The 23,000-nt window shown below is 29.3% G+C and overlaps 1 protein-coding gene across 1 annotated transcript in view; it reads right to left on the minus strand.

Annotated features, from left to right (window-relative positions):
• The window catches only part of LOC129984931 (uncharacterized), a 39,404-nt gene extending 32,522 nt beyond the window's left edge, over positions 1 to 6,882 (minus strand). The window contains exons 1-5 of the mRNA XM_056094878.1: positions 6,810 to 6,882; positions 4,452 to 4,576; positions 3,348 to 3,620; positions 1,033 to 1,327; positions 145 to 393 (exon numbers count right to left, since the gene is read on the minus strand). Coding sequence (XP_055950853.1) covers positions 145 to 393; positions 1,033 to 1,327; positions 3,348 to 3,620; positions 4,452 to 4,576; positions 6,810 to 6,882 — 1,015 coding nt within the window. The remainder of the gene's footprint in view (positions 1 to 144; positions 394 to 1,032; positions 1,328 to 3,347; positions 3,621 to 4,451; positions 4,577 to 6,809) is intronic.
• Positions 6,883 to 23,000: the final 16,118 nt, after the last annotated feature.

Consider the following 23,000-nt stretch of genomic DNA (forward strand, 5'->3'; position numbering starts at 1 on the left):
CTTTTTTTATATCTGATATTCCATCATTGTATTCCAGGGAATTTGCCTTTAACAAAGCGAAATAGATCACAGAAAAATCAAGCATCACAGAATTAACTTCTGAAAGTTAAATTTGTGCATGTAATTATTGCTGGATTCACTTACCAAAGAAACATTTTAGCTCTCCATAAACTGCACCAGGATGGGTTGGTAGTTTCACATCTTTTCCCCAGGTAACGCTGCTATCTCCACTCAGCTGACAGCGATTATCTACATAGCTATAAGACCAGCAGTTGAAAGCCGTTTCAGCATCGCATTGATCCATGCAGTCAGTTGCAGATGCAGCGAATTGTAGATAATCTGGAGTGAGGAGGGTGACATCCGATCTTGTTTCGTATCGACAACTTGCAGGTGCTGAAACAATCATCGAATGAATGACAAATAATAATGGTTAAAAGGTTAGGCAATTTATGAATGGGGTTAATATGCATTTATTACATCTATTATAATAGAACATGAGTGATGCCACACAATGTTCTTAGGATTGTAATTTAGTTTAAATAAAACAGTTTTCGAAATTGGAAACATATTGCCAGTGAATGTTTCTACAAGTATATAGTGCATTGTCTTATATTAAGTAGTTTTGGTTGAAGGCAAATCCAATGGGGTTCAGAACTTGAAAGGGAAATTAAAAAAAAAAAAAAGAATTTCGATATTTTCATAACTGGATCAATTGGAATCTTAGAAATCTGCTTTTGTCGTTATTATCGTTGAAGTTTGCTCAAGAACAAAAGTAATTTTAGTTGCACTTACAAGTGCGAGTAAACCATTTTTTTTTCATTTTATAACCAAACAAATTTGTAATTTTCCTTTTAAATGTTTATTATACATATTGTGGAAAAATGTATGTAAAGGTGGGTTTCGAAATATCATTACAAAAACTTTTAGACTCAATAAGCATAAAAATATTGTAATGTGTTAACCATAAAATTCTGACTATTATTGAATTTTTAAAAAAAATCTGCTGCATATAATAGGCATTTAATAGCTTACGTGGAGGTGCACATTGATTTTCTAGATAATTCCTTCCTGAACCTGGAGCTACTCGAAACGCATTCGGTTTGGTGCGCCGCGTTTCTCGACTCATTCGACAGGTGTGTTGATTCTCGTCGTAGTCTGCTGATCTGCACTTGAATCTTTCTTCTGTTATACAAAGCTTTTCGCAATCTTCCTTCGTTCGAACATTTCCTTGCTTCTTTGTCCACATGCCCCTCCAGATAGGCGCCGTGGACCCTGTCAAATACCCAGAGTCGATCTCGACAGGCGGAATCGAATGCTTGTTTGGAAACTAAAGGAAACAGAAAGGAGGAATTAAGTTCCAAATTAATCAGAAATTATTTAGTATAGATTTACTTAGAAGTCAACTTTTAACAATTTAGTCATACGATGGTTTGTTAACCCTTTTCTCTGGCCGTGGGAAGTATGCTTCCCACCAAATTTATCAATCTTTTCATGAAATTATGTAGGTTGGCATAAATTTCTGGCAAATTTTTCTAGAAAGACAGAAACTTAGATGCTTCAGTCCTTTATCTCACACAAAATGATGTGTCTTGTTTGTCACTTAATTATTAATGAACCAAATTAATTAATTAATCAAATTAAATTTATCTAATAATATCCTTTTCTTATTCTAATTTCAAGCCTAAAATATTTTAACATAATATGACTAGAAAAAAATGGCCCTTTAAAGGGTTAATGTTGCTATCTTATCTCAACTTAGAGAACAGATGGATAGTTTAAATAATGTTTAATGATTTATACTAGAATCTGTTGTTATCTTCAACTTTAGCAGTTTACCTTATGTATTGTTCAGTTTCATTAAGAACCAAAATTTCAAAGAATTTCATTAGTCATTTTTTTTTCTTTTTTTGGGGGGGGGGGAGGAAGCCATATTTCGGAAGGTATTCTGGATTATATATTCGCGGATTGTTTATTTATTTGTTTTGCGGACACGGCAATATTAATTTTTCGGATATTGTTAATATCTGTAAAACTCTTTTCAATGAAACATCTGTTTTGCTTTTAAACAACAACAAAAAAAAAACATTCAATGTTTGAGAATGTAGAGAAAAATCAGAGAGCTTCTGTGAGCTTCAAATTAATTCCTATTTTTCCAAGTATTAGATATAAATTCCAAATCTTGAATTCCTTCTCTCATTCAAAATTACTTTCTTTGAATAATTTTATTTCATAATAAATGGTTTCTCATAATATATTGCAAGTTTTAGAATAAATTTCTTAATGAATCTTTGATAAAATTTTACTTTACATTTCACAGTCTAAAATTTTAATAATAATTTAATATGGGTTCATTTTGAAACTATGATTATTTCTAAATGTGGAGCAAAAACATTGATTAAGTTTCAAGTTTTATGTTAATAGGTTATTCCACAGAAGAGATGGAAACCATCCAAGATTTTTTTTCTAGCTATTGTGTGGAAATAAAAAATCCTGAATAATTTGAACTAGCTGTTGTGTTGAAGTCAGAAATATGGAGAAGTTTTAAAAATCAATAATTTGCAAAAGAATGATGACAGAAAAATGTCGTTTGTTTAGAAAGGAAGAAAACAAAGTTGAATGTTCCTTTTTTTTTTTTTTTTTTTGTCTCGAAACCAAAATTTATGGATGATGCAGTCTACAATTCAAACCATAGGTGGTTTTGCAATTGGAAAAGTTGTGAGTTACTTCACCTTACAACATATCCAACTGATCGTTGGATATGTTGACTCTACTGAGTATCAGAGCTGTCAGATGAAAAATCATTCCTTTTTACGGCATTAAAATACCATTTCAAGTGTTCAGTTAGCTGTGCTGTCAAATAAAAATAAATAAAATGTACTTTTTTCTGATTTTAGAAAAAAGATATATTACTGTCAAAAAATATGTTTAAAGCAATGAAGAGCCTAATTAGCCAATTGATAGTTTTTTTGTTGAATAAGGACAGAACATTTAATTGAGAATACTTGGAAGCTGAATATTGTAAGCTTATTTGTGAGAACATGCTTGTAAACTTATTCTGAATAATGTCTTAAGAGTGGACTAATGGATTAAATTGTAAACTGAGCTCTCGATAAATTCTGGGAAGGAATATATCTAAGGAATTTCTATTGTTTCCGACAGACAGTATATTTCTATTATAACTCGTTGCGAATTGTTGACTTAAATTTGATCGAGACTTCCGAATCCCACTACGCATTCAGGAATTTGTTTTAATTATTTTTAAATATAAATTTATAGGAATCTTGTCACTATAAAATTCTTCAAAGGGTGTTGAATTCCTGCTATGTAGTCCAAAGTGATGAACTCACCTCCCCTAAAGCATATCTTTTCGAAGAAGTTGACAGCTTTGCTGGGACGATGTCATCTCCTCTGCCGACAGAGTTCACGTTGTAGGATATGCAGGAGGAAGAGGTGTAGTTGAGGGAGAACGAGAGGCACGCAGCCTGCTGCTTGCACAGGTTGATTGCAGTCACGCGTGATTGCTTGCCGGTTGTTGGAGCATGGATTTGTAGGACACGACACCACTGAAGCTCATGGAGACCATCTTTTCGAAGGTTTCGATCCCTCCGAAGCAGTCTTGGCTGGAATAAATGAAACAGGGATTTTAATCTTTCATCATTTAGATGCAGTTATATAACAAGAAACCGTCTCCAAACTGACATTAAAAGTCGATTTCAATCAATAGAAAAGTTATGAAGAATGAAGTTGACTTAGCTAATAAATATTTCTACGGTCTTAGAAATAAGCTTAAATCAAAATTCATCAGAATAAAAAAAAAAATAAGCCGATATGAGACTTTGGTAAGACATATTGCCTTCTACAGGGAATAAATGCTGGACGCTTAACAAAGTACAAAAGACATACTGATGATTTTTTGAAAGCTTAAGGGTGATGTTTGGGTCAATAAGGCAAAGTAATTTGTGAAGAATTGTTTATAATCATGAAATTATAAAAAAAATATTGCGAATTCGACGTTGTCCAAATTATTAAAGTATCTAGTATTAGATGGTCGGGTCATATGATGTTGTAATTCCCAACTAAAAAATAACCTTTTCAAAACGAAGGTAACCATCCTAGGATAGTGTTGGATGGTTTCCTGGATAGCGTTGAAAAGAATCTGAAGCAGATAAGAGTGAAGCGATGGATGATCCCTTTCGCCGGATAGGTCAGATAACGAAAACTTAAAGAGAGGACCCTTGGCCTGTAACAGGCAGCTGAACTTGAGAAGAGGATTTTGATCAAAATATTTTCCAATTATAAGGAAGAATAATTTATACTTCAGCGTGAGTACATTTTATTAAAAATTAACTTGGAGATGTAAATGCGTATAAGTTAAATCATTTGATTTCAAATCCTTTTTATCTAGCTGTGTAAAAAATATTTAATTGGGTATGAGTAATGTCCAATGTTACCATATCTCTCCCACTTTGCATAAACATAAACTTATCTGAAAACAGATTTGCATCAACACTATATACATCTGAACTTGGAAAAATATCATTATATGAACTTTTCTTATGCCTTAAGTTTCTTTCCTCTGGAATTTTAAGAATCCAGTATAAATCTTAAAGCAATTTAGAATCTTGTAAGAACTTAGTGAGGAATTATAAATCTTTTGTGAAATTAAACTATAATGCCGTTTTAGTCAAACTTTTCAGTATCGAGGTATTATCGTATGATTGAAAGATTAGGAAACTTTCAATTTGATCGGAATTGTTTTTGAATTCAATTAAAAATGAAGAATTCGTTTTTCATTACATTTCTCATAATACTTTCTTCAAATTTTCATGAGCAGAATGTAATAAGAAGTGAAATAATTGATTTAATACTTTGCAATTTGCATACAATTTCAGAAAGTGCAATGAAGTAACCCATAAAACGCTAAAGCCTATAAAGGCAAAGCTTTGATGCAGCGAGCAAAGGTGACCCAAATAGAAATGCTAATATTTTTTGATTATTTTTCCCCAAAAGAATCACTGAATATACACTAAATATAAAGCTTTTTATACTTTTCCAAGGCCGATCATTAAAACCCATCTATTTCATATTCATTTGCACTCAGAGAAACACCTTCTACCCCGACAACAATACTGTCCATACCGGATAAGCGTTACCAGAACTATGCAAATGCTTATTTAATGGTTCGAGTGCAAATATTCCAGTTCCTATTGAATCTACTTAAGCACATTCAGTTTTATTCGAGTTTCGGACAAATGCAGTTTTGTCAAAACCATCGGAAACCGATGAAAATATATGGCGTACACCTTTTTTCATGTCCCCGTCCGGTTCCCGGCCCTAAAAAAATCTAGCCGCAAAAGCAATCACACTTTTCGCGCGTGTGATTGAACTGTGGCTTCCGCGTTAGATCGCCAGCAGTTAGTTAGCGCGCCGTAAACAATGGACCGACAGTATTGGAAATAGAAACTGCTGCCCAGCTAGCTACCTCTACTCTGTTGTCAAACAAGCTGAAAAATTAGACGGGATTTCGAAACTTTTCCCCCGGACCTGAATTACACTGTGTAAAAGGCTGTTGCATTTGGAGAGTTTTGCAATATTCGGGATTTTTGTATTATATTTTAGATTAAAGTGTCTAAGTTGATGTTTTAAAAAAGTTTTAGTGAATTTTGAATATCCTCAAGCCATATTTGCACCCCAATATATTATTTTTAGTAAAATCGTTTGAAAATTTAGGTAAAAATTGAACATGATCACTTCCCTCTAAGAATTCGAAATTAAAAGCAATTTAATTTGTTTTAAGATATGAAAAATGGTATCAGTTTTGCAATTTATGTGATTTTCTTTTTAATATTAGAATAAAAGGATTCATTTTTCCAATTGAATTGTGAGAATCGAATTTGATTTTTTGGGTACTGCACGACAAAGTGAATGTCGTAAATGCATTATATCAGAGAGAGCATTTTATATCAATTCATCATATAATTTCGTCAAATTTTAAACAAAAAAAATATATAAAGGGAAACATTTGAATATTTCAAATATATGAGCATGACAGTAATAAATTTAAAATTACGCAGATTAACACAACTTTACCCTTTAAAAGGCCATTTTTTTCTAATATTATGTTAAAATATTTTTGGACTTGAAATTAGAATAAGAAAAGGAAGAGAAGGTCCGAATTAGTCAGGACTATTTGTTCAAGCTTAGAAAATGTACGTACCGGATTTGTAAAGCTTTTGAGTAAATTGCTTCAGTTTTGCTTATAAGTTCCTATCAACCATTAAATGGAACAAAAGATTATCTAGGAAGTTTTTCAAACTGAACTGAAGTTATCTACTGAAAAATACTCTTCTTTTACTTCTATTACAAGTAGAAGATGATCGCGTAAGTTATATGGCCACTTAAGTAAATAACGGCAACTATGTGATTGATTTGAATTAAGTAAATACGGCATGTTCTATGATTGATTTGAATATTTTTTAAAGTTCTTTTATGTATAGATTGTTACGTATAATCGGGCAAATGTTTGTGTTAATAGTAGAGTGATCAGGAGTCTCAGTTTAACTTGGGCAAGCAAGATTTTTGATTCATTCCTCGCTTGATTTTTTTCCCGTTCCCTCCCGATATTTGAAGTGCCCTTTCATGAAAGTTTTAAAAAACTCATAATGAATATTTTATTTCTAAACTTAAACTTTCTTTATTTTTAAAGATGAACATCTGTTAAAAAAGAGCACGTTTAGGATGCATAATCAGCTCATGAAAAGAGAATATCTATTGCAGTTATTGTCCTACTGTAAGTATTTAAGACTTACCATCTGCCATGAAAGAGAGAGTGGCGGAAATGGTGACCATTGTCAGCAGGCTGAACCATGGCACATTGGCCATTCCTGAGGTATCGTTCTACAGAAAACAGAAATTATAAATAAAATACATTGTCTATTGAATTTGTTGATATCAACAAATAAATTATATGTTACATAAGTAAAAATTAGTATTCAGTGAGTGAAACTGTTACGAATCCTCATTGCATACAGGTGCAATGTAAGGTGGCTAATTATAAAGGGAGCTCTAAGACTAGAAATATAAAGAATTTATGGTTAATTTCCCTTATTGGTCACCTCAGTGGGCGATATCGTCGGAGTCCGAATCATTAATAACATGGGCTTGATGAAAAACCCTCGTTCAAAATCTGTTGTTTTGGCAGAAGATGAAGAAAGAAGTCTGTTTTCTAATCATTTCTGCTTGCAGGAAAGAAAAAGGTTTTATTTATTTATTTTTTTCATTATCCAAAAAGAACAGGAATATATCACTCCAAAAGTGTAAAGAAATTAAAGCTTGTTCGACCTTTAGATTGAAGCCATCTTGCTACCAAACAGAATGAATTTTGCTTGCTAAGGAACTTGTTGGTATATACTGATTAAAGTTGAACCTCATGAAGCTTTGAAATCATGTTCTGTTTTTATATATGAAGAAGAATTGAGAAAATTGTCCTAAACGGGAATTCAAAATTACTCTGAATTCCCTTTTATTCCTTTCAGAGGAATGAAATTTCATAGAAGTTCAACAGATTAAAAAAAAAATCAATAACTCTATAGTAACAAAATACAGTATTCTAACTTTCAAAAGCATACATTGATTTAATATTCTTAAAACTAGATGCATGTGTTGTGAAGTTCAGGTAACAGCTCCTAGATCTTAAGGAGCTTCGAAAGTTAAAAATTTGGGCATTCTACAATTTTCTACATTTGAAAAGAATCTTGTACATAGAGGTAAAAATCGATTATTTGGAACCTAAATATGCTAACTGCTATCATGCTTTTTTTTTTCGTATCCTATCCTTTTTTTCAACGGCAAATCGAAAGAAAAAAGACGCTCATGAATCAGAAGCTAGTATAAGAAACTTAATTGCATAGAGTAACAATATTTTATAATACTATTTAGATTAAAAAGTTGAAACAGATATCGATTGAAAATTCGCTCTTCTATCACCTCTAGTTTTAATATCTACAAAAAAAAGGAAGGGGTAGAAAAAAAAAAGACGTTGTTACAAAAGATAGATTTCTCCCATTTTCTCATATCCAATAAATAACGTTTGGACATTATTATTATCTTTTTGTGTCACATAGCATTTATATTCTTTTTAATTTGAATTGCTTAGTTTATTGTTTATATATTATGCTTCCTCCTGACAAATTTTGATACATATTTAATTTGCACGATTTGGATCTTTTAATTTCACTTTATAGTTCTAAATAAATTACAAATATTTTAAATTTGAACTAGATTTATTCATCATCATATGCTTGGAGAATTATAGAAACATTTTACTTTTGGTCTTTTAAGTCTCAATCTATTTCACCCCAAGGCAAGATCTAGTAAAAAAAAACAAAAAGGTCATACTATCTGGGATAAATTGAACAAATGGGGAATTCTTAAAAAATTCTTTTGGAGTTCTATTTTTACAGGTGACAAAAATGGTGTCTATAAATAACTTTGTCTATAAAGTCAAAATCTAAATAATGACCAAAGCTTATTATTCCCTCTTTTTTTTCCTTTCTAGAAGAGAATTCTTTTCTGAATAGTAGAGGTTGAATTGAAATACAAATTCAGTAATAAATGAAATAATTCTACAAAAATATCCATATATCTAATTTATTTTTATTATACATCTTACCAATATCCAGTCGGTCAACTTTAATATGATTTTTTTCATAAAATTATTTAGATAGAGTTATAAATAATATTTCATTTATTCAAAATATTAAGAATAGTTAATAATAAGGAATATACTCTCACAGAAAGGAAAAAAAACAAAAAAAAAAACGGAGAAATAATTTTTTGTCATTATTCAAATTTGGTCAACTTTAAGATGATTTTGTTTCATAAAATTATTTAGATACAGTTATAAATAATATTTCATTTATTCAAAATATTAAGAATAGTTAATAATGAGGAATATACTCTTACAGAAAGGAAAAAAAAGGAGAAATAATTTTTTTGTCATTATTCAAATTATAAATTTATTGTATTACTGAAAATGTATACTGATAATCTAACTTTTTTAAGTTATTTTTTTTTTCATATAATTTCTTGCATTTACAGTTGCATTGTTTGGAAAGTATAATACTAAATACACTTTCCAGAATTGTTATATTTCGTTAAAATTAGCGGAATAAGGTAAAAATCATTATCTTCGGATTATTCATAAAAAACAAAACTAAAGAAATTAAATAATTCCGACAATCATATGGTAATAAAAAAATCTAATAAAAATCTAGCGAATTTTGTGAAAACAGAAGACAACATTTTTACTTACCGCCGTATAACTACTGCTGTTGTAGTTCCGAAGATCTGTAGAGGAAGCCGTCTTGTAACCTTAATGGGCTGATCACTACAGGAAACATTTCATCATCCTATTACGAAAAAAGAAAATTTGAAATTATGGAATACTTCATTAATATAATGAACAGAAATAAGGGGCTATATTATTGTTTAATATTATTTTCATAAATATTTTCCTTTTTTTTTCTCCTCTTTCTTATCTTAACGATTATACTTGGACAAAATGATATCGAGCGGGTAAAATTAAAATCATTTATATTCAGAGTATAAAGGTAAAAAAAGCTAGTGATCAAAAGAATATCAAATTATGATGATATTCATTCGAAAACAGTAAGAAGCAAAGGGTGCAAACAAAATAAAAACAAATGGCGAAAAAAATTTTAGAAATTAAATGTGGTGGAAAAACAGGAGAATAATCCATAACTTTCGTGTTAAATGTCAAATATTTCACATCACATAATTATTCAATAAAATTATGATGATATGAGTATGGTTCAAGTTATGTTTATCATCATTCATAATTATGAATGATGTAGAAACCTGATGATGTTATAATAATCAAATTATGTAGTTTTGATTAAAATAATTTACTATAAATTTAGGACATGGTTATACAACAGAAATTGAATTTTTGGGCCTCAATTAAACAAAGAATTTGTTAATTACTTGAAAATTGAACTGCATTAATCAGAAAATTGTGATAAACTTTACATTGGAACCGATTTTAAACATGCGAAGACTTGAAAGGGGTCAACGGGAATCGATATTTTTTCCTTAACTCAAGAAGTTATTTTGAGAAAAAAATTAAAGAAAGAGCATTCCATTCTTACTACCATGCATTTCTGTTGAAAAAATGACACTCTAAATTGGTCGAGTCGCTCAAAAGGGGGGTAGGAGATTTTTTTGGAAATATCATAAAAAAATCAGCGGGAAATTATTAAGGAAACAGCAAAAATAATTAATATTCATGAATCTTTTAATACAAAATTTGATAAGAATTAAAAGAATTTGTTAAAATGTTAAAACTCGTAGACTCGTAAATTTACAAATTTTCAAATAAATAGTTATAGAAAACCTTGTACAAAAGAAGTCTCGAATTCAGAATATGGTCTATATTAAATGAGTGTTTGATTATCCGAGATAATTGCGGTCTCGGTCAGTTCACGTAATCTAGGTTTTTAACAGCGATTAAAATTTGAACCTTCTGCAATAACTTAGACTACTCTGATCCATTGAAAACATATTTCATAAATACAAATATTCAGACGAATTTCTAACAGTTCTATGCATTAGACATTAAAGTTTGCAGAAGGAAGTTATTGAAATATACATTCTAAGAGTATAATATCAGCCAAAGCATTAATAGTTAAAAGGAATATTCACCATTTTTCAATTAAAAAAATCTCATTAAAGATATTTAATATCTTATAGAATAATCAAATATTTATTTTTTCTGAAATTTGGGTATTCCAACAATTTTAAAACTAATTACAATTTAAGTATTAAAATGAAAATATTAGTCCTAATTTAAAAATCGTGATATTCCTGTATACAAATAATGTTACATATTTTTTAGAAGGATTTCGGGGCCTTTTAATTTATGTTTAAAACGCAAAGACTGTTTTTTTAAACATTCGATTTGAAAGTCTTTTTTCTAGATTATAAGTCTACATTGTAATTTCCATGGTAGAAGGACTTTTTTCAAAATTTTCTGTGGGTATCCATTTTCGTTCCTCTTCTGCTTTCCAGAACCCATCAGTCGTGATTGGTTTGCGCTGAGAAATATCTCTTTTTCACAAAACAAAGGCACAACAGGTCGTAGGTGAAACGTCAGGAGATATGTTGTATGAAATTTCTGTATCAGTCTTTAGTTTTTCAAGGAATACTGTAATACTTTCAGTAAGTATGATTTATAGCTTTGTCTTGATAAAGTTTTATTCCTTGAAATTCATTGCAAGAAAAAAAAAAGGGGGGGGAGGATAATTTTTTTCAATAAATATCAGATGTAGAATTTTTTCTATATAGTATATTCAGTTGAACTGAACGTCTGCCCATTCTTATTTTTAATTTCCCATAGTAGCAGAAGTTTGCGACAATCTTAAACCTTTTACTGAAATTTTCAGTGCATTGACAAAATTTGGCTTGCACATATTTTTCTCTTCATTTTCGATTATTAAACCTATGCTTGTTCCATTCATTTAGGTAAACTCATGCTTCATCATCACAATGTATTTCTGTTTACATCCTGTTAAATAGTTTTCATACAGGATTGTACAAACCATTCAGCTTTGAGCCTTGACAATGGGTGATGATCATTAGCTTTATTAATTTATAAACTCTTGTTTTTTTTATCATTTATTGCTGATACAAATGTATTTAAAAACTTTGCGATTGATTTCTTTAAAAATTTGACAATTTTTCTCTAAATATTAATGGTTCCCCTTTTTAAATATTTAAAACAGCTTTTAAATGTTTCCAGTTTTTCTTGTATTTGTTTGGAATCTTTTCTATCTAGAAATAATAATTGACGATTTTTTTCTTTCCAATTAGTAATATTAGCTATTGTTTACTTAGAAATTTTAATACCATGTATTTAATACCATTTTTGAATCATGGAAATATATAAACATTTCTGGAAGCACAAAAACATATCCTTCAATTCACAACTTTTTACCTGCAACATTTTGAAAAAAGAATAAATTTAAAAGTAGCAGACAATATTTATTATTTCACTTAATAAGCTGTTGCCAAAAAGTTTTATTTCAAAACATTTGCTTTCTTAAATTTTTTTTTATCTTAATCGTTCTAGAAATTTGCAAATATCTTCTGCACCAAGAACAAACTGATTCATTCATTAAGAATTTTACAGTTCTAGTGGAAAAATTTGAATATTATACTGTCATTGAATAATTATATTTGGAATTCGAAGAGCCAGTTATAGTTAGCAATCGGAACATTAGTCTAATACCAAGTTTTTATTTTAATTTTTAAAATGTAGAGCATACCAATGTAGAGCATACTTTTAATAATTACCAAACTATAATAAGTATGAATTTAAAATAAGAATTAAATAGATAATGCAATTTAACTTGCTAAAAATAAGAAAACTTATAATTTTAGCTTTTAAAAAAATGTGTTCTAAAAATAGCCTTTAAGGTAAATTGTAAAATGTAGAATTATAAAACTATTTGAAAAAAATGTTTTCTAGGATATTGCAAATCTTGAATACATCTTCGTGATACTTGGAGTTAGATATCTACAGGCAAATCACTTGATACGATGAAAAAATCGTATCTATAGTTAAAGTTCTTAGATGTTTTATTTTTTGCGGCATCATTTTGAAAATGCATTTAATGAACTCAAAAAATTGAATACATTTAATTTGGAAAAATCCAGATTCGTTAAGCGTAGCTCCCTTACAAATAAAAGTGGCTAGTTTTCATTCCTCTTTTTAGATAGAGCGATTTTGTGGGAATCTTTAAAGCTAGATTCAACGAAAATTTTGAACGACTAATTAACTTTTCAACGCAATAAAATAATAATCCCAATGACAATACGAATAAAAAAATAAAATCTCTCTGAAAAATAAAATATAAAGGCATGTAAAATTAAAATTTCTGCTGTATCGGATGATAACTTCTACCAAAAAAAAAAATGTAACGAAACTTCTAAAATTATTTATACTTTGTAAATCATTAACTAAGATCCATTAAACGATGATAATCTTAATATCAGAGATGAAACGATGAAATATCTCCATAAACTGACTCTAGTGACAATTATTGAATGTTATTCAAAAATTATTGATTTGAAATATATGTTTAGAAGATACTCTTATTAAAAATTTAATATAATAGTTTGCTCAAAGCTGAAAATCTTATAGTTAAATTAATAACAACAACCAACCGGCTAAATCGAATGCAAACTTTAAAAAAAACCAAGAAAACTTTTATTTTCTGTATTACTACTTTTTTAAAAATTCAAATATTTTAGAAAATATTAAATCAGGTAAATAACATAGTTTATTTATCTGTTTATATTAGCTTTGATTAATCAAACATTAAATTATATTTTGCAATAATAATATTTTTTTTTCTAATGATAACGAAATATTTTTGAAGTGCATTAAGAAAAGCAGATAAAAAGTTAAACCATGTGAATTCTTGAAAACAGTTAGTAAAATTCAAATTAATATATAAATAAATATAATAATTAAATATAGCAATGCGTATTTTATTTCAAAATGGTTGTGATTGTTGAAATGGAATATATAATGTTACATCATGTTTGAGCTAATTAATCGCTTACAATTTGGGTTTTTTTTAATAATAAGAATATAAAGTTATTAAATATTTTGAAACTTGATAACAAAATAATTTTATGTTGCGCTTTACACTGATACGCTTTAATTTATTTATTATAATAATGCATCATTTTAATTATTTCTTGAATATTTTTTTCTTGCAGTTCATTATTCTTTAAAACACACAAAAATTCTTGTCTTATTTTAACTATTTAAAAAAAAATCTTTTTCATTAAAATTTATGGTTTAAAGAATTTTATTCTGAACATATTAAAACTTTTGAACTGGGTAAAATAAGCATTTAAATAATTAGGAAATGAACTAAAATTTCTGATTCTTCTACGTTTCTGATATATTTCATATCAGAACTAATGTTCAGGATTTAGATGTTCAAAGTAAAATCTGATGTATGCAAAAATCCTTTACCTATCGAAATGGGGAGCGACTTACGAATCTTGAATGGGAAAACTATTTTTCTTATATGTAAAAAAAAAAAAAAAAAGTTTATGAATCAAATTTTATTCTTAAGTGTAAAGTAGTTGCAATTATTGCTTAAATATATATTGAAAAACTGGCATAGAATTACCTGAACAGAAAAAAAGTATTAATGTTATAAAAAATGGCAGATTAATAATTAAATATATCTTTCATGATTATTCATATTCATGAAAAACTTTATTCAAACTGTTTTAGATTTCAGAATATCTGAATACTGATTTATTCGTGGTTGATTGACACAGTTAGTTATATCAAATTAGTTATTGAAATGAACAGAAGACAAAGAGGAAGTAGTCTAATTTCAGAAGTGTTATTGTTTTCAATCTCACGTGGTGCATTCGATCCTAGACATTTCAGCAAAGAAGATCTAATATGATCTAATATGAAGAGCAGCTCAAAGAAAGGTTTTAAGATTTCATATTAAGGTGACATTAATTCATCTAAGCTGATAATGCTCTAGATTTTAAATCTTTTAAATTTACTCTGCTCATAGATTTTGCACATTAACTTATTTGCGTCTAACTTTAAGTGCATGAGTCTAAAATTCTAGAAAATTACGTATTCCAATTACAAGATTTAATTAGCTCTAATTTTTTTCTCAAGCCGAACAATGAATTAAGAACTGCAAAAAATAGTGCTTATAAAACGGCGCATAGTCTCAGTTTACGTGATATCATAGTCATGCAAAAACTTAACTGCTCATGTGTTATAATATTTTATTGTAAGTTGTTTTATCCTATACCGGGACTTCCACCGGATGAATACCTTTGGAGATGAAAAACCTCCAATATAACGGTTGGTGTTCGCTAAAGTCGTCGGGACGAAATACTTCCATTCTATGATGGACCGTAGCTGTTACGGGAGGAGTTGTAACGTGGCTGGTGATAATTAATAAGACTCAACCTTAATTCTGATATTGGAGGGGTTTATTTATGGACCAGTGAGGATCCTTTTTAACTAACTACTATTAATACGCTAGATATCCTTAAAACCAGATCCTTGTTACCATTAGCAGTGACCAATCATTTAGATTGATCAAGCGGCTCACACTGTCAGATTAGCAATTTTATGATGAGGCATCCCGCATTTTTTCCTCAAGTAATAAGGTGTTTATCATATCTTTTTAAATGACAATTTTAAATGCATTAAAAACTATGAAACGCTTTTTCCTGATATTAAAAAGCACTCGAAAATATGCCATTACGGTTAAAAATAATAAGTATATAGAAACAAATACGAATGTACAAATGTTTTGATTGAATACAAACAAATTTTGTCCACGGTTAAGATTATGAAATTTGATTATTCAAGTCTACGAAATTTTTCAAAAGTGTATATATATTTAATATAATTAATTCATCTATTTTAACGTAATATTATCTTTTTACATTTTTGTATATGAAGTACACCAAAAGAAAGTATTCTAGTCTTCCAAAAATTCGAACTCAAAATTTTGACGAATCTCCAAGTTTCGATCCTTCTTGAACCAAATTTTTTTTTTTTTTTTTTTTGGAATTACAGCTGTCTGTTTGTGAACACGATAACACAAAAACACTTTGGGCTACACAGATAAAATATGGCATATGGATTTACAACTAAACTTGTATATTTATATCAAATTTTTGAACAAAATCCATCCAGAGAAAATGTATCTATCCAGCTATCCAAGTACAAGTGAAAATAATAAACACAAAACGAAAAAAAGTTATTTAAATTAAGTTTTGTACACTAAATATATAATATCTAAAGTATATAATATTTAATATCTAAATTATAGTATGTAAGCCATATCACTAACTCCCCGACTCGTCCGAAGGCACACGGATAAAATTACTGAACAGCAACACTGGCGGGAAGGGCTATCACCGGTCACGGTACAACCCTTCCCGAAGGAAGTACGTTTCGTCATGGATGGGAGGAGCCAACTCCCCCACCTTTTTGTGTACCCTCCAGCGTGGCGAGATCAAAAAACTATACCGGAAAAATCTCATCCTCATTTCGAGGTGCCCCCCCAGGGGTTAAGTATAATATGTATTAGATTTGGAATCAAATCCTTCTTGAAGTTGACCTATGACTGCCTGTAATTCTAAGTTAAATGTAAAATTTGATAATCGATTACAATTGTAGCTCTGTGCTAAGGTTTGGTTACAATCAGTCTTAAAAAAAGTGTCCAAAATACACATTCGGTTACACCTAGCCAGCCATTAAACGTCGAAAGAACTCGAAAAAATCGCACTCTAATAGATTTTTTCGTAAATATTGTTCGTCAATGGATACAAATATATTTATTAGAAGGTGTGCGAGAAAATTTCGGAGAGACCACTGGATTGTTAATTTGAATGTAAATAACGTAAATCTACTTATGAAAATTTCCGTTACAATACTTCTAATAATTTTCTTCTTCTAATCTTCTAAAATTAAATAAAATAGTTGCTGAATTGAAAGATTAAAAGATTTTTTTTAAAAAAAGTTTTTTGCTATTTTCAAGAAATAAATCATCTAAATAATCAAAATGGTTTTGCATATCTTATTAATAGTGAGGAAATTAAATTCTTTAATCGATTTTTATCTAAGATGAGACTATTCTAAACTAATAAAAAGAGATGATATATGTATTTTATTATTATTAAAATCTCTGTATATACACAAGGCTCGCTTATTTTTTTACTATTTTTATGTTATTAGAAGATCGTACGTAAAAGTTATGCAACTAACGTTTACATAAAAGTTCATAAAATGCTTTGACGTCATCAATAACAGCTGAATCAGTTTTAAAATCGCCTTTCACTCTATGTTTGTTCCGCCGAGAATAGGAGGAGTGAAGACAAAATCTTCTGTGCCCAAGTTTGAATATAAGCTCGGGAAGTCTACTCGATTCACGACGATATATTATATATCTTTTCGAAAAAATTCATATATTTACTCTAAAGGCAAATTAAAATCATATCTTAAAACATTATAACTATTTTATGAAACATGAAAGTGTGCAAATTTACTATATTATGATTTTCCCGTCCTTTGTACTTAGCAGTCAGCAATTTATTTACTCTTAATGCATGACTTAGAACGGAAATAAGAAAAATAGCAACGAAAATTTCCTATTGTTTTTATTGCAATTTCTGTTTTAGTTAAAGCGAAAAAGATTTCAAATTAGAGAACTAACTTCAAGTATATCAATAATGTTTGCGTTATGTTAATTATTTTGTTTATAAGCACTGAAGTTCCATTCCCGTGGCCTATGTGTACCTTGTGTCTAGCGCATTTTGTTTGCTTCCCCCTAATTTGTCGTTATCCGAAGTTCTTTGACGTTTATTTATTTTATTGATAGTTTGGGCGACGCTCCCGATCAACGTTCACAGGCGTGAGTGGTCCTACAATGGATCGGGTGGCAGATTTACGACAGTATCCGTAAAGGCAACGGGCCTTGGGAACGGAGTTTAAGAGAACATTTTCACCGACATACGAGGTAATGTATATGTAATAATACTAACGTATTTCATTCTCGTTAGTGAAATTCATTAGTTAGAAATTCTAATCATGCTTTAGCTAGTTTTTCTCATCTTCTTCATGATATTATCACATATGTTATGGCTAGATTTTTTCCAAATAGGGAATATAAAAATAAGTCACACTAGGTACAATTAAAGTGCCGAAGTTTTAAATCTTCCAATTATATGAAAAATACAGAAGAGATTTATATTCATCGGACAAAATCTTCATTTTAAGGTGGCACTTTGATATTTTGTCTATATGTAATCCAAAAATGAACTCTTTATTTTCCCTGTTGTATTTAGACGAGAAGCATCATAATGAAATATAGTCTATATTATATAGATCTGTAACGCATATATGTAGTTAGGCAAGAAGACATTACAGCCTTTCTGTGTGTGGATTTCCCCAGTAAGCCGCCCCTTTTTCTCTTCGTATCAGGCACACAAACAGACCTTGATGCACGCAAACAAATGATCCGAAATCCGGAAATGACCCGGGAGACGCGCCTGTTCCCGCCCCCACTTCACGAGTCTTCTCTTCCCTCAACTGTCGGACCTTGTGTCATTGTAGTCTTTGTGTCCGACAAAGAGCACGTACGACGGTCCGGGATGCAAAATGGTGCTGAAATGAAAAATGTCAAGGTGCATCCCGCGAGTCATTGGCGGATTGAGACTATTCGGTGACGTTTTATTGCTCTGTTTATTCTTTTCAAAAATTTTTCTTTCTTTTACTCCATAGATCTTTTAGATATCGAACGTTCTGCTCTTCTAGTTTTTTTTTTTTTGCAAATAAATGCGCTATTAGATACACGTTTAAAGGATTTCAAGCGCACTACCTAATGCGTGGTAAAGAAAGTAGTAAAATAGAGCGGATTCTAGATCTGCGGATGAAGTATAAAGGCTAATTTTAAATCAGTGTTATGGAATGAATAAATTGTAACTATTTACCTCGAAATCCTTTATTTTCAGATGCCAAATTGTTATTTTCTGTTGATTTGGCTTACTAAAAGCTTTTTATTTTCTCGTATATGTAGTATAGAGATAGTAATTCACGTTTTGGACCTCCCTCAGTTCAATAAACACATTATTGAAAAATGTCCGTCTGTCTGTCTGTGACAAAGAACGAGAAACGCTTTGAGCTAAACGGTTGTAATATGCTATACGATCTTAACATAAAATTTGCGGATTTTTATCAAATTTTAAGCTAAATCTGTTTAAAGGAAGTCTGTCTGTTCGCCTGTTCGAATATAAGTTAATATGATAATTACAAAAAGTAGAAAGCTAGATAGGTAAAATTTGGTGCACAGACTTAACATCTATAGTGTAGACACCTGCTAAATTTTGAGCCAAATCCAAAGAGAGGTTGCTCGTCTATCGGTCTGTACTTTCAGAAACATATAGACACGATAATTCAAAAACGCAGTGACTTAAATATATCAAATTTGGTATGGGATTTTGTAAATACAAAGTTTTATTTCAATCAGTATAGAAAAACGTGTCTAAAACACAAATTCGAATTTTCTGATATATTAACCCATGCCAGGAATTAATCGCCAAATAACTCGCCAAGGATGACACGATAGATTCACTAAAAATGCTATATTCACTCAAAAAGTAAATATCTTTTGACTATTGTACGTCAATGTCATGTAAATTATAGCATAAGGCACTCTGGTATGAAAAATTTATTAGAGATTATGCGAGACAGGTTTCGAGAAACCCCTTCCACTGATTTCTATTTACTGATTCTTTTATATCTATTATTCTGATAAGTTCCTTAAGATCTGAGTAAATTTTCGAATAATTAAGTGTCATAATACGTCATGATTACGTATTATTTATGTATTATGATACGTACATGATACGCAATCATGATAATTGCGTATCATGCTTCTTACTGCATTTTTATTTTATAGTTTCTTAAATTTATGGTGATGACTTAATTCCTGTATCTTCAATGAAACTTCAGCTACAGACCATTTTCAGATCATTTAAGAAATCTCTATTAATCATATCAGAGAACAGCTGTGCCCAAACTTACGAATTTTAGCCAAACATGCTTTTTGGAGGTCAAAAGCGTGCATATTAGAACCATTCTTTTGAAATTTTAATTCGAATTTTAGCTAATTAAAATTTTAGCAAGATTCTGGCGCTTTTATAGTACAAAAATATTTTCACGAAGTTATAACATGCAAAAAGAAGTTAACAAAATACATAGCATTGAAGATTTTAAAATAATTATGGAACAAAAAAGGATTTTACTTTTTACCCCCTAAAAAATACTCAAAATTATTTTTACCATGATGTTGGTATAATTTTCCATGATAGTTGTTGTATAATTTTTTTCTCTAGTTTTAAGGAATTTTAAAATATTTCAGATGCATTTTAAAACACTATCTTCATTCTTATTATGAAATTCAATTTTTCATCATTAGAATTTCATTGTAATACTGTACAAAGTACATTGTAATGTTGTACTGTACATTGTAATGTTGTACAAATATTTTATTCTTTCTTTATTTATTAATAACCAAGATATAAAGATTTTGTTTATTTTTTCTTTATTTTTTTTAAGATATGATTTTAATAAAATTTTTGGATTTTTTTTTAATTTGTGGCAATTACAGTCAAATTTCGTTTTTACAAGCAATCATAGGAAAAAAATAGTTTGTACATTTCTAAACATTGCTTTTCTCTTCTGTTATATAATTGAGAATGTATTTTTGCTCCTTAAGTTTGAAATTTTGTTTTCTTATTATAGGTATTAAATTTTGATTGAATCAGCGAACAAAAATTATCTAAGATATTCCAAAAATTATGAAATTTATACGACATTATACACACGCGAGAAAACCTTCGATGCTAAGTGATTTTGAACATACATATGTTAATTAAGTTAGCAAATTGTTGGTCAAATTGAAATTCACTGTTTCCACTTCAGATTTAAGCTCATATTTTGGGAGAAATAGTAGATAGGAAGAATTATGAAAGTCATTGGGAAGTGAACAGAATAGGTATAGACTTCAGAATTACGAAATTACTTCAAATTACGAATTAACAGTTTATAAAAATTTTATTTAAAAATACTTCGCTGAAGGAACCATTAAGACCAAGAACATACATTTATTTATTTGCATGCAATAATTTCATGGAATCAGCTGGAACCAAAGGAGACTGGTACATAATATTTTGGATATATGACTTCATAATATTTTGGATATCGATAGTTTTTCCGAGTTTTTTTAATTGAAAATCTTTTACCATTTACATGATCAGTTAAATTACGTTGTTTTTTAAGAGCTACCTATTTATTGAAGTTAAAATTCACAAAATGGTTAAATTTCAGCTAAATCGTTTTTGATGTTCCCTGTCTAGGTTATCTCTGAGTTTCTGTAAAAGTTTAAAAATTGAATTTTTAATGGTGTGTTGTATAAAAATAAAATGTTTTGTACTTTCATTAATCGGAAATATCGAAGGAATTTTTAATACAAAAATAAATTTATTTATAAACCGTCTTAATATTTGCAATTCTATTTTCTTCATATTTTTTTCTCTTGTAACTTCTGACTTCATTTTTATTATTATATTTTTCTTAGAATATATACTATCGCAGTCTTGTGTCTTCAGACATGTTAGCTTTGTAAGGCCGAGAATTGTAAATTTTAGTCCCATTTTGCATCGCCCCCATACTGTATCTTGCATGTACTAAATCTGTTGGGAAACTTATATATTCTCTGTAAAACTTTGGAGCGTGAAGGACTATTTCAAATATCATCTATGGATTTAAATGATAGTCCTAACTCTCAATAACCTGCTTTGGACATAATTTTTTTTAAATAGAATCAATTAATTAAATACAATAACTGCCTTAAGGTGTTTAGATATCCTCATAGCTCCTAATACTCTAGACGAATCGTTCATGAAATATCAGAATGTAGAAAAGCGGACCATTATGTCTGTTCCCAGGTATGGGATCGTAAAAGGGGGGAAATTTGGAAAATTTGTAATATTTTCACATTCGAATAAAGTCTATAATCTGAGAACAGAAGTTTTAATACAAAAGTCAGCTATAGGACAATTATTAAATGATCGAGTTTTTAAAAAAGAACAAAACTTTAATTTGAAAAATAAAACTTTTTCGCGGCAATTGGATTTCAAAGTTATTAAATAGTATTGTTTGCGATCATCAGAAAATGAGTTCAGCCTTAATTATAGAGATAAAAGTGTTTTTTTAATTAAATTTTATTCTCTTTTTTCGGAAATTGACCTTTATAATATAATTTGAAATCGTCTAACGACGCTTTTAAACAGGGATTTTTTTTTCTGATCGCATATAGGGAGATAAAAAAATACTAACAGTCATTTTTGTCGATACTGTTTTTTTTAATTTAATTTTATTTTTTTGATAAAATTGATAATTTAAAAAATAATAATGCGGATATGAATTTGAAATTTTTATTTATTCTATGTAACGCGTGCTTAAAAGCAGTTACAGAAATTTTAAATATTTTCTTTTTTAATTTGCAATTTCTTAAAAATTGACTCCTGAACCAATTAAGCTATCTCAACATTAGAAGACCCATTGTCTCTTTATTGACCATTGACCATAGTCTCTTTTAATACCTATATCCTCTGAAGTAAACTTTTCTCTCAGCTAACAGATTTTTTTAAATTTAAAAGCGAAAAACCGATGTTAAGCCCCCCCACCCTGCCAATCTGCACAGATATCTGTAAATAAATGGTTAATGGTTAGATATCTGTAAATTCAGTTCAAAAAATACAATTTGACTGGACTATAATTTATAAACACGCTCATTATTAACCTAACCAAAATTTTTATGCATATTTTTAAAAATATTCATTTTTAATATGCGACTTGAACTAAATAATATTCAAGTATTAAAGTTTCCAAAGTATATAGAAGCTTAAGATAAACATTAAAAGTTTCTAATGATAAAAAATTGTTGCCACTGAAATTTTGACAATTAACACTATCGTTTTTTTTATATATATATTTGCTTACCAATTTTCGAAATTTCATCTGAAATCGGTGAGATAATACCGGAAAAGAAGCTGTAGGAAAGAAAATATTAATATCAGAGTAAGGATTTGTTTAATAAAACGGAATTTTTAATTTTTAACTCAACATTTCTGTAGAAATGTAGTTTTTGCTTTCTTCTTTATTATAATATGCAAAATCGTAGTTGTAATTCTAAATAGTTTTTACTTCATCACATTAAAACTCTAGGATGAAATATAAATGAACAAATAAAACACAGCCATTCCATAAAACCACTCGTTTCTCATTCCTTATTTTCATTCAGTTTGAAAAATGGTATCAAATCTAAAAATAAAAGTTTATATTAAAT

The sequence above is a fragment of the Argiope bruennichi genome, chromosome 9, assembly GCF_947563725.1.
Source record: "Argiope bruennichi chromosome 9, qqArgBrue1.1, whole genome shotgun sequence".
Lineage (NCBI taxonomy): Eukaryota > Metazoa > Arthropoda > Arachnida > Araneae > Araneidae > Argiope > Argiope bruennichi.